The sequence below is a fragment of the Chlamydotis macqueenii genome, chromosome 6, assembly GCF_036417535.1.
Source record: "Chlamydotis macqueenii isolate bChlMac1 chromosome 6, bChlMac1.mat, whole genome shotgun sequence".
Taxonomy (NCBI): domain Eukaryota; kingdom Metazoa; phylum Chordata; class Aves; order Otidiformes; family Otididae; genus Chlamydotis; species Chlamydotis macqueenii.
In genome coordinates, this window is record NC_141561.1 from 15,750,357 (window position 1) to 15,763,153 (window position 12,797).

Below are 12,797 nucleotides of genomic sequence, written 5' to 3' on the forward strand. Positions count from 1 at the left end.
GGCTCTGTGCAGGTAGTCAAATCACTCCCCAGTTGACAACATGGAAGTTTCAATACCCCTGGCAGAGACATCCCTGTCCCTCCTCCCCTGCTGAGGGAAAGACATTACTCCCACAGTTACTGACCTGGGCTGTGCTTTAACGGGGAAGGCATTGCCTGAATACTGCTTGTCTAGACCCAGCAGGACATCATGGAGGTTTTGGTTCAACTGCAAAATACAAAAACAAAAGAAAGAAAAAGAATGAGAGAAGAGCCCATATGCCAGAGGAGAGTCTGGGCTGACCAAACACAGGCTAGTGCCCAGACATGTGCACATACTCAGCTATCCCAGGAGAGGAACAGCCCTACATCTGTTTCCACTCCTCCATGGGGTATGAAATGCTAGAGCACTCAAACTGTTGAAGAGCTGCTGGCACCGCACGGGAATGCTCTGTCTCCCTTACACATCATCCTCTTCGCTACTCTATCACCTGCTCCCACTAGTGTGCCACCAGGCACCACTGCAGAAGCGGGCAGAGTGTTTACCTACAGGTCAACATGCTAGAACTGAAGCTTCACTCTGGATTTGTAGCAAAGCTGTCCCTCAGACTTGCTTATAAAGCTTGGGATATGGCCATTTCAACTGTGGAGCCAAAGGCAGCCAGGCTTCCAGTCAACAACAAGCCTTGACTTCACAGGCTACTTGGGCCACCTCGGTTTGGGCAGGACCTGGACATCTTTGCAGAAATGCAATATTAGGGGCTAAACTCTCCCTGGGACCGAAGGCTGCAATATTCACCCCAGACACTCCTATTCTGAAACAGACAATTTATAAATAAGATGAGATGCCAGATTTATCATTGGTAAGAGGAGAGATCCAATGCAATCAATGCTGGAGGCACCGTGCCAGCAACACCAGCAGTTAATTGGATGCTATAGCAGTAACAAGAAACAGATGGTTCTTATGGAACAAAGCAAAAGCCCTGCTCTCATACAAAACTCCTCAGGAAAGAAAAATCCAAGACTTGATATAAGAAGAGAATTCCTGTCTAACAAGCATCTTTCCCATGTTTTGCTGAATGTAAGTTAACAGCAACAAACTGGTAATTATAACAATCCTCCCTATTCTTAACAATCACCTCATCCCTCAGTGGAGAAGAGCAGGCAATTAATTGGAAAGGTCCCCACGAAATGTCAGCAGCGCTCAAAATTGATGCATTACACCGAGGCAGAGGGCCCCTGACTGCTGGGAACTGAAGGACTATAATGTTGCTTGTTGCTTAGCGGCTGTCTTGTTGTCAGGATGACATTGGGGAGGGGAAGGAATACAAAAGTTTTCCAACTGGGCTCTCAGTCACTTATCAAGATCAGTGCAACGTTTACAGAGGGCGTGCAACTCTTAGGAGCAGTGCACAGATCTAAGGAATTCAAGACTTCTCTAGCTTTTAAGTGAAAGAACTCGTTCGTAAATGAAAGCGGCACTGGGGGGCTTTCCCACAGACTGTCCTGAGGTCTCTCATGGAGGCTGGCACACAGCACCAGGATTCAGCCTGCCACCACCAGGTTACAGCACTACTTACTGTTGTGATTTCCAACTCATGGTCAACTTGTAGCCCATGCAAGGGCCATGCTAAGTGCTCAAATGCGTTCTTTTGAGTCACAGGGCAGGAAAGAAGCCAAAGCAGAGAAATACAGCTGGGAAAGGCCTTCTTGAGGGACCAGAGTGACGTGGGTCTCTGTCTCCAGCCGACTTGCAGATTGGCACATTCCCTGCTGTCTTCATCCCCACGGTTAGACAGACAAGGGCTCACAACAACTTGCTGCCAGGCAGAGGAGAAGGCAAACAGATACTAGGCTGAGAATGCCCAGGTTACGGTTACAGATCCATAATATTCTAGACAAACTAGAAAAGGCAGCAGGAGATAAGCCTGTGGCTTCCTTTCCCTCTGTGGATCTGCAAATGAACCCTGCCGAGTGACACAAACTCCTCACTGACGCATGGCCCTGTGGTCTCTTCCCTGTGCTCCATCCCTTTACATCACTATCTCAGCCAGCCTTGTTCCTAAGTGGCTCAGGAAAAACGAAGGGTTAACATTTTCCTCTGACATAGGGCAAATGCTGTTTTCTTGTGGTTTTTTTGGTTGTTTTTCTTTTTGTTTTTGGTTTTTTTTTTTTTAGTAACAGTGAGGAGAGAGTGTGCTGGTAGGATAAGCTGTTAGTTGCCTTACCTTGCTCATTTCTTTATGGAAGTTCTCTTCTAAGCCTGCTATACTCTGGAATGTGTTGACGTAGAAACCAACACGACTGCCAAATGAAAAATGAGACAGAAGAACTTAATGGACACAATGCCCTCAAAAACTTTCAATTTTTGCCCCTTCTGCTACCTCCCACCTACCATTCCCATTAAAACTCAATTCTGTCAAGTCTGGTACATGCTGGAAGAGAAGAGCAGCAGAGAAACGTGAAGGGGGTGATGGATCAAAGGCCAGGTATGAGGCAAACATGTCCAAGGTGAGGATAAGGCCAGGTGGGATAGGATCTGAATTTTTGCTAGCTAAAGGAAGAGGAAAGTGCAGGGCAGGGGGAGCGGAAAGAAAGAAAAAGGAAAGAAGGAAAGAAGAAGGAAAAAAAGAGAGCCAGTGGTAGAGTGATGGAAAGGAAAAGCATAGAGGCTGCGGTGCAGATGAAGTCTGGGGAGAGCTGGGGGAACTGGCAGAAGGACAGATATTAATTCACTCTGAAGTCTCTCAGCACCAGGGGAAGCTGAAAGCACAAACTGCTTCAGGGACAGAAGAGTAAGAAAGCACACAATAGCTACAGAGAAGAATATAAAAGCAGAAGGATCAGCTGAATAGCAGGAGCCTAGACAAGGTGAGACATAGGGATCAAGGCATCACCTCTTGGCTCTCTCCAGCCCTCTGACATCTCATCTTCCCTTAATCAGTCAGCTGACATACTCACTCAGCTGCAGATGTTCCTTCCAGCCAGCCAGCTCCACACCCAAAATCTTAGTGGCCCAGCCTGCTCTCTCTGCTGTTCACAGTATAAGTTGGGCAGAGTTGGTGGGGCAAAGGGATTAACCAGACAAAGCATAGAAACACAGCTTCCCTTTGTGATAAAACTAAGTTTTTAATAAGAATCATGAAGCAAAGCACAGAAAGCCCAAGGTGAACCTGCCTGGGCAGAATCCTAGGACAGACTCTCTGAAATGATCCAGAAAACAAGAGCAGACACCCAGCCTAAGCAAAGGAGAACAGTAATACAAGAGCTTGGGTCTTCACTTCCTTCTAATCAGCCCCTGGGAAAACTTCTAGCACTCACCTATTCCATAGTGAAGGCAGCTCCTCCTGCAGATCAACGTTCATCTCTTCAAAGACCTTTTGAGCCTTTACTAACTCTTCTTCAGCCTTAATAACAAAGAAGTGAGATTGTCAGCTCCAGCACACACAGGTACTCTGCAGGGCTGGGACAACTGCGACTCTTGACTTCCTTGGGAGACCAGGCAAAACTCTGGCATGGGGTCATCCCTATCCCAAATGAGTCTCCCAGGAACCAGAGTTGCATCACAAGTGACCTGATGACCTCGTGTTACTCTCAGGTTTTCTCTCAATGGACTTCCCTGATTGGATACTCAAAGTAATTCAAACATTCCCTAGTGTGTTTTAAGTTTTATAAACTTCCCTGGCTTCAAAAACTGAATGGAGCTGGTCAGGCAGTTCAGCCTCCAGCTTGGATACAGACGAAGATAATAGTGGCCCCCACCCCTTGCCAGGTCTCTGAAAGAATGTAAATCCACCCCAAATAGTATTGAAGAAGAGCCTTCCCTGGTGGGGACTCTCTCTGCTCAGGTAAGGTCATGCCAAAGCCTCATCTCTTCTGAGGAAGGGAGGAGGTTTGTATCCTTGGCTGATACAGCTCTCTCACAAGGCTGACTGGAGAAGCAAGGAAGGGTATGCAAAGCATGAGTTGTGCCAGCAGGAGGCCAGGCTGGAGCGCTTGAGCAGCAGGTCTTGGTCTCACCAGTCTCACATACTCTTTATCAGTGAGGATCTAACACAAGAGCAACCCCTGGCTGGCTGTCAGCCACCAACACCAAAGGAAATATGCCTTGTACAGGACCTCTTCCTCCCAGTTGAGAGTTTAAATTCGATCTGTTCATTTGACCTAGACACCAACAGACCCCAACACTGATACACGAATTCTGCCTGGTTTCAGTGACAAAAAGAATGATCCTGGTTTTTGTTGCTGACAGCAGATACCAGCAACAAGCACATTCCCCTTCCCATATTTGTCCTAGGTGACCTCTTCCTCTTTTCAGTGCCTTGACTTAAAACTTAAAGCTTGGTCATTAAAATATTTCTATCCTGTAATTTGCAACAGCACAGCATTCTCCCATAACCCTACGCGGTGGGATGCAGGATGGTAACCCTTGCATGAGCAACTTGACGACACATCTCAACAAGAAGGTCAGCACAAGGGCCTATTTATATGCGTGACAACAACAGGAGTGTCACATCACCACAGGGCTCTGCAAAGAGCCCAAAAGCCAACAGGGAACTGGATCTATGAGCCTGCAGTCAGATTCCTACCCCTTCTACAAAATGAAGTTTTATCTTCTTTGTGCCAGCTTAATTAAAGAAATCCAGCCGACTGCTCCTTAGTGTAAGGTACATGCAACGATAGGATTGACGGGAGAAGGGACTTTGAAGTATTTTTCAGTTCAGTCCTGTTCCTCACGGTGTTGTGTAGGATCCTTATGCTCTGTATTTCTCTCCCGACTTATGAGCAAGCCACAGAAGCTCCTACTTTCCAGCTAGCTCCACTCTTCAGAGGGTCGCCCACTGCTGCCAAAGGCAAGGCTAAGACTTTGTACTCGAGATCAAAAGAGAAAGTTTCCCCCAGAAAAAGACATAACTGCAAGGTATTCAAAAGTTAAGCAGACCTTGTGAGGAACAGGTAGGGGGGAATGGGGCAATGATGCTTCTACCCAGAAACCCCTGTATTTCACTGCCACACTCACTGAAAAACCCAAAATTTCAAGAGAGTTTGCACATAACAAACAAAAAGCCTATTTAAAGAGAGACATAGTTTATGCTGGATCAGAGATGATGATCACAAAGACTCATTCTGCCTTAAAATTCCTCTACAAATGAATGTTTCTAATATAATCATTTTAAAAGGGAGGAAAAAATCCCAATTCATCCTTCAGCTTTATCTTATTCTAATTTCCAAACTAGACTGGAACCAGAAATCAACCCAGGAGACAGGACAGCTGGGAGATGAGGCACCCTTAAATGCTGTTAGTTTTTGACATACAGTAAATATTAATAACAATTTTTGCCCCTCTCATTTACCCTTCAGAAGGTCAAAGAACCTAGAAAGCAATACTGTGACATCCTGAGGCAAAGCCAAAAATAACAGAAGGCAACGTTCACTCTAGAGTAGCCGCAGGAATGAGGGATCCACCTAGTGCCTGCGGCCCTGCTAGTGCTCTCGGTCCCAGGTAGAGCATTGAATTAATTCTTCACTCCTTTGTCAGCCCAGGGATCTTCTCACCAGTGGGATTTATTGACTTGGAAGCAAGGGTCCTGATACTGGACAGGACTGACTGCTTCCAGCTGGGGCTGAAGATGAACATGAGCCCTGCAGGAAGAAATGCCAGTTCATGCAGGAAAGGAGGAAAAGACATAGGTTTCAGAGGCAGAGTGCATGGCTACCATATTTGTGCACTATTTCAGCTGTCATCCTTATAACTTGATGGAGAACTGAGGCAGAAGGACATAATACCCAGGTACATGACATGTGACCTCAGAAAATTCTCCCTCTCTTCTCCCTGCCTGAAAGGGGGAAGGTTTGAGCAGCAGCTGGACAACACAAATGCTTTCCTAACCTTCCCGCTAGCCAAGGCTCAGGGTGCTAAACACAACCAGTTCAGTTGTGACAAGGGAGCGGTTATTCCACGTTACATTTCCTACCATCATGCATCCCAGCACTCATAAGTGTCTGGTAATGTTCAGCCTGCTGCTTTCAGGCGATCTGGTGAGCATCCCTCTTCAAACGCTGTGAACTGCGGTAGTTAGGCTCTGCTCAGTAAATAGTTTAGACATCCATGAGGCAGGGGTAAGGAGGGAGAGGCTGGGTGCCTCACCTCAGGCCCAAGCCTCCAGATCTGCCTCGGAAGGGCAGCACAGCCCAGGACTCAGCTTGCCAGCTTTCTCCTACAGACAGAAATAGCGTTCTGTGATCACTGCAGCACCAAAGAGGTTGCTGCTTTATAGTCTGTAGTCAGCATTTGAGGGGAGCTTAGCAAAAAGGCAAGAATTTGCTGTTCTAAGCCATTTTCCCTTTTGTTTCAAAAAGGGCAGTCACCAAAATTTGTAACTGAGAGCATGCAACAGCAAACCCTCCAGGAGAGTTTACAGAAACCCCCCCCCCCGTATTGTTTTTGTTAGGATCTGCTAAAGGCCTAAAGCCAGCAGTTTGCACGCTGGAGGGGTGCTTTTTACAGTAGAAATAACAGGTCTTGCTGAGCCCATTTTTTCTTGGAGGTTGTAAAATAATCAGGCAAAAAGAGACAGCAACACGGCTGCTGGCAAGGGGAAGGACGTTTTTTTGAGGCTTAACATTCTGAAGCTCTTCGATAAACGCAGTGTCACTAGCCTTCCAGCTTTTATCAAGAGCTTAATGAGATTTAGGGTTGTCAGCAACACCTCCAGTCTTGAAGTCATGCAAATACAAAAACTGAATCCTATTTTTTTTCCTGCCTACTCATGTTTGTGAAGAAAAGCTGGAAAACCTACACTTCAGAATACAAAATAATCTCCTTCATTGAGATTTTTTTTTGTTAGTCCTCAATCAAAACATCAAAAACTCGCAAAAGTAGAAAAAAAAAAATTAAGGTTGGCAATAGTATTATTTAGTTCAAGAATGAAAGAGGAAAAACCTAAAGGAGGACTTAACTTGATTCGAAAATATCTGGGGTGACTGAAAATATTAAAGTCACTTAGCAGGAGGTTAACAGAGTGGGTGCAAAGATTCCATAACCCCTTGTCACCGGTTTTAGGGCAAAGACACCCAGTACAGTGAAATGATCCATCGACTCTCAGCAGCCTAAGATCAGAGTGCAAAGGATGAGGGGGCACTGGTAGGTACTGTTCCTCCAGGCAGTTTTTAAGTTGCGGTACCACTCCCAGTCACCCCAGCCAATCTGCGATGAGGAAAAATGCCGCAGAGCTGTTTTATTTATTTGTGGCTTGAGAAACTTCCCGTACCTGCTTCAAAGTCCTGCAGAAATACCACCAGCCAAACAGACCAGTCAAGAACCACAGCCTCGCAGGCCGCTCCCAGCACCGGGAGGCACAGGAAAAGCCCCCGGCAGCCTGCCAGATGCCCTTCTCCCTTCCATCCAGAATGAATACATATTTCCTCCCTTTGCTATGCATCTTCAGCAGACTGCTAACAGCTGCTCCTTCCCCAGGCTTTATTGATGTGGTAATGTCATGTTTTCCCTGATCCGCACTCACAAACCGACTGTGAAAAAGCCAGGTGCTTTATACAGTGAGAGTGATTTAGTGTTTCTGAACCAAAATTCATTTGCTGACAAGGAATGTGAGAACGTAGGAGCATTTGAATGAGAACAGATGAGCCCACCAGGAACTTGTGAGCAGGTAACTGGCGCTCTCCCAGTTTGGGTAATGATTTACTATCCCTTGCCCATTGAAAGCATTTTCTTCTCACTGTCTGTTTTCTGTCACGTCCTTCTTATCCCTTAAAGAGCTTCAAGGTAAATACCAAGGGAGATTTCATCAGGAAGCCACACTTCACCTATGCAAGTAGAAGTGAAATTCTTATTCCCTGTAGTTTCTCTGAGTTGCTCTCAGCTGCTCTCACATCCCTCAAGATGCTGTAACTTCCATGTTCAGCCAAGTTCTGCCACATGCCTCAGCCATGACCTCAACCCAGAGCTGTTCAAATATATTACAGGAGGTGTAAATTCCCTGGTCTGGGCTCACCTCTTCTCCTCCGCAGACACCTCTGCACACCTGGAAGCAGCTCGTTTAGAGCCAGGACAGTGCCCATTTTTGGAAACTTGGATTTTACCATGGGAGACTGTTGCAACTTAACTCAGCTTTTAACAGAAATTGCTTCTGAAGCAATGTGGCTTTTTTTCTGGCTTTACTCAAGAGCAGAAATGCAGAAGCCAATTTTTCCAATGTTTTCCCCTTTTTTCCTTCCTTTTTTTTTTTTTTGAAATAGCAACAATGAAAATTAACCGCTTCTCTTAGAAGAAAAAGCAAGGAATAATTGGAGGAACTACACTACATTACTCTGTGCCTTGGTGTTATTCCATAGCCTTTCTTCATCCTCATTTCATTTTAAGGGGAGAAAACAACAGTCCAGTATTAACACACCTGATTAGAAATCAACAGGGCAGGCACAGATTCATTCATTCGTCAGCAGCTTCCACACATCCACTGTGGCTCAGGAATATCAAGGACACGCTTAGCAGAGGGGACTAGAGTGAACGTTGCCTAGAGATTAGTGGCATGGTACGATCTAGAGCCCAAAATAGCGCATGCAGGGTTAGAGCCAGGTAGATCAGCAGTCACCTGATTTCGGAGCAGATTAGTTTGTGCAACGAGGTGAGCTTGTAGCTTCCCTTGACACCACTGAGGCGCAGCTTTCTCAAGCAGCGAAACAGGCTGGGGGGAGGGAGCATGTTTGAGTAAAAAGAGAAAAAAATAAACAGAGAACAAGAGAGACACAAACATATATCTTTTTAGAATTTAAAAAAAAAATTAAAATTACAATGGAGAGTGTATTTAGAGGCTGGGCCAAACCAGTATCACCAAGGCAAGAGAAAAAACAAACATCCTGGGACCGATCAGTTATGAGTCCTTTGAAGCATGCCAAGTTTAGCAGTAATTAACGCTCCAGTGTGGGCTGGGATACTGCAGACCAGCCAGGCAGCTGCAAAGAGCAACAGACACAGTTGTTAGTGACCTAGCACACAGACAACCCTACTCCAAGTCATGGCTTCGAAGTGAGAGCTCCTTAAAGAGAGGTCAGGATTAATTAAACACCATAATTATTTGCATGCAACAGCTGAAAGTCCACAGTGCTTTATTATAATGGCAGGTTGTGGGTTTAGCGGTAAGTGGCAGGAGTCCTGAGTAGGAAAAGAACATCCATGTATTAGATAAGAAAAAAAAAAAAAAAGACCATATAGCTCCAAAAAGTCTTTGCATTGCTGTTTGTGTTACTATACCATGAAACAGCAATCAAGTCAGTTCCCATTTGTATACTATGGCATAAACAAGATTTCTCTTTCCTACAAAAATGATGAATGAATCATTTCAGATGAGTTCCTTCAGAAGAATTCCTATGAAAACCATTTCCATGGCAGCAAAGATCCCACAGGCACACACCAATAGCAATACCACGCCCCAGGGAAATTCTGCTCTTACCCCCACACACAGTGAAGCTCTGCTTTGAACAGAAGGCACAACCAGCTGGGCCTCATGCCTTGCATACAGAACCAAGACTTGCTTTGCCACACAACGATGCAATGACACCTGAGCCATCAATCTCTCTCCCCTTTGTCTGTCAAGGTTAATCACAATGCATGCACTGGGTAAGCAGATGACTGATGACCTGCAGCTTAAAAATGGCCATTAAATGCAGATCTTTTGCACCGGGGAAGAGATGCATCTTTATACCTTCCATGCAGGAGAAACACTAGTGTCTCTCACATGGCCCGTATCTCCCCCTACCAGAAACAACTCTAAGCAAAGGACAACAACTCTTCCCAGCCCAGTTAAAAGATGCAGATCCAGGCTCTTTCCTTCCTGCACTGCTTCTAGCCTGAAGAGTCCTGATGTGCCATGGCCCACATTTGAGAGTTAAAGATATCTCCCCAGCCCTGGACTACTCTGCTGTGTCAAAACCCATTCTGCGGAGTGGAGCACGTGGGTCCAAATCCACTCAGGGTACAGGAGTAATCTACAGCTTATTTTCTGGGTAGGTATTCAAACCATGCGCCTCCTCTAGAATAAGGTCAACACTATCATCTTTCTTCAGCTATATTTAAAAGAAAATCTAAATTTTTTTTTAATTACATTTATTTTATTTTTTTTTTAATTCTGCACTTGCATGTTGGGTATGCTCTGGGATTAACCCTAGATCAAGCTGTTCACAGGCACGAAAGAAATCACACCCTGACAAGAGAAAACTCTTGTTGTCTTGCTTTCAGCCATATTTATTGTCCAGTAATTGTGACCAACAGACAGCAGAACAACGTCATCGAGTATGCTTAGGGTGCATTTCCACCAACGAAGCTGTAATTCATGCTTCTAAGGGTCTCTGTCTTAGAATAGGAGATAACTTCACAAATACAATCAACCTCAGGCAACATTCAAACACTTACTCTCACCAGTGCTATAAGATGGGGAGACAGAACCCCAAGAAGCAGAAAAACTGTCACATTTTGCTGGGGCACTGCAACGCTTTGCTTCCCCCAGAGATACATGGGCTTTCCTCACAGAAATTACTGGTCCTGCAGCATCTGAGGAAATGCACACCCAGGCTCTGGCCACCAGGAGATGCTCACTGATGATGGTGAGTCTGAACCAACACAACAGAGATGAGACCATTCTGCTTTCTAGAACTAAACAAATTAGAAGGAAATACCTAGCCAAACTTCACCAATTCATGACACCTCTCTGAACAAAACACACTCAACGAAGAGCTAGAGGTGCACTTAAAAACTGCTCAGTAGGCAAATGCAGACCTCATGAAATGAAAGGATGGCTGCACATCCTTCTGCTTTCTTTACCTTTGCAATTTTGGTTTCATCCTTCTTCTTTGCAGTTTGCAGGGCTTCAAAATGGTGTCTGGCACTGTCGTAATCCACAAGCTTCCTTCCTCGCTTTGCTATACGAGACTAAAAAAGATAAAGAAAAGAGTTGTGATGATCTTCCCCAGCAGCCAAAACCCCAAAACCCCAGAGTCTCTCAAGGAAAACCCTCCCTCCTCTTCACTCAACTTCCAGAGCATCCCATGCTCTGCCCACACAAGGACATTCAGCTGGATACTCCACACAGGCTGCCCAGAGAGGTGGCCCTGGGAGCCACCTGTGACAAGCACCTTTCTAGAAGGAGCTCCTCAGAGTGCACACTCAGCCAGGAAAGCAAAGGGATTCAACCAAAACCAGGCCCCACCTCTGGGTGACATTAATGTCTTCAGAACTGTACCTCTGGTGCTTCCCAAGGCCAGACTTCACAGGCCTGACTGTCTATACTGGATTCTCACCCATGGACCTGTCAGGACTCTATTCCTGAACATGAGTCTGGTACAGTTGGCTCAAGTTCTTGAGGGTGCAAGTTCGTGGCTCAAGAACTGATTCCAGTCGGTCTGGCAGAAAGATCAGCCCTGAGTGCAGTTTTGCAGCTTATCTGCAGGAGCCCAGGTAGAGGAGACCGCATCCACCCAGGTCCACGGGTGAGAATCCAGAATAGACAGTCAGGCCTGTGGCCTGATTCTCCATTACTCCTCTTCCTCTGAGGTGCCTCAGGCTCTCTCCTCCAGCAGAGATTCACCTCGGCAAGGCTCAGACCGACTGGATTAAGAACCATCCATCCCCCTTAGACCCTTACCCCCACACTCTCCACAAACACCCTAGACTATCTGGGTTGGAGCACAGGTCTTCCCAGCCCGACCTTAGCACCACCTCAGCTTGGAGAGCCTGGTCCAGTGTCAGTAACCAGCAGCCTAGAGACAGGCCGGGAAACCAGAGTGAAAAGGCATGGCAAACAGCCAGGAGGGCTTCTAATTAACCACAGCACCCAGGGAAATTCGAAGTGCAAGATAAAGAGGCATCATTGGGATTTACTTGCAAAAGCACATTTCCCCTCCCCTCCACTGCACTTGGCAGGGAGACGCGGTCTCCTCTACCTAGACTCCTGCAGATAAGCTGCAAAACCACACTCAGGGCTGATCCTTCTGCCAGACCAGCTGGGACCAGTTCGCACGTCTCCTACACGTGCTCCTCTGCACTTTCAGCAAAGGCTGGTGCAGCTCTGTGTGAGTCATGGCAGATCTGCAGGATCTCAGCCATGTGCACACCCAAACCAATTTCAAAGCCCTCAGCTTACTCCAAGAGAGGAATCACGAAGATGCTGAGCCACCTAAGAGTTGAGGTCACTAGAAGACATCTCGCCAACATCACGCTGACAGCTGGGCACAAAGACAGGATGTCAGAGGGGGCTTCCAGCAGCACAACAATCTCTGAGATGCTAGTTAATGCATCTTACACACACACCAGATAAAACACGAGGCCAGATTATGGTCTTAAGATCTTGACAGGATTCTTCCGCCAGGTCAGACTGGTAGAGACAGCTGGAGTTTTGCCCACCGCTGTGACATGGCAAACAGCCACTTCCAGGTTTCCCTGCCCACCCACTCAGGAGTTTGATTCAATGTCACCCACCTCTCAACAAGGTCACTCCTGCCCCTTTTGGCAGCCCCCAATCTTCTAACCTCCACTCTCACATTTCTACGAGAGCATGTGGAAACGCTGTGAGGTGCAGATACACTGCAAGTCCCCCTGGAGTAACCACTGACCACACGGTTGCCTGTGATGGCAGTAATGGGACTTAGCCCAGTCCTGGAAGGCTGCAGGGTAGTTTCCTTGGATGACTCTAGGACAGCTGAAGCTACCCACCACTATCTGATGGTAAAACTCGAACTCCAAGCGAGTTTACTGCTTTGCAATAAATAAAATACTTTTTTTCCCCTCCTCCTAAGTTTCAAACCTAGTAG

At 46.4% G+C, this 12,797-nt stretch overlaps 1 protein-coding gene across 10 annotated transcripts in view; it reads right to left on the bottom strand.

Moving 5' to 3' along the window:
- Window positions 1-12,797, bottom strand: part of BIN1 (bridging integrator 1) — a 95,966-nt gene that overhangs the window by 32,022 nt on the left and 51,147 nt on the right. For 6 of the 10 annotated variants that reach the window (XM_086750613.1, XM_086750612.1, XM_086750611.1 and 3 more), the window contains exons 6-9: window positions 10,813-10,920; window positions 3,300-3,385; window positions 2,207-2,282; window positions 125-207 (exon numbers count right to left, since the gene is read on the bottom strand). In XM_086750613.1, the coding sequence (XP_086606739.1) occupies window positions 125-207; window positions 2,207-2,282; window positions 3,300-3,385; window positions 10,813-10,920 (353 nt within the window). Of the gene's footprint in view, window positions 1-124; window positions 208-2,206; window positions 2,283-3,299; window positions 3,386-8,587; window positions 8,681-10,812; window positions 10,921-12,797 lie in introns of all 10 variants that reach the window. The other 4 variants (XM_086750607.1, XM_086750615.1, XM_086750614.1 and 1 more) reach the window with 1 other exon arrangement.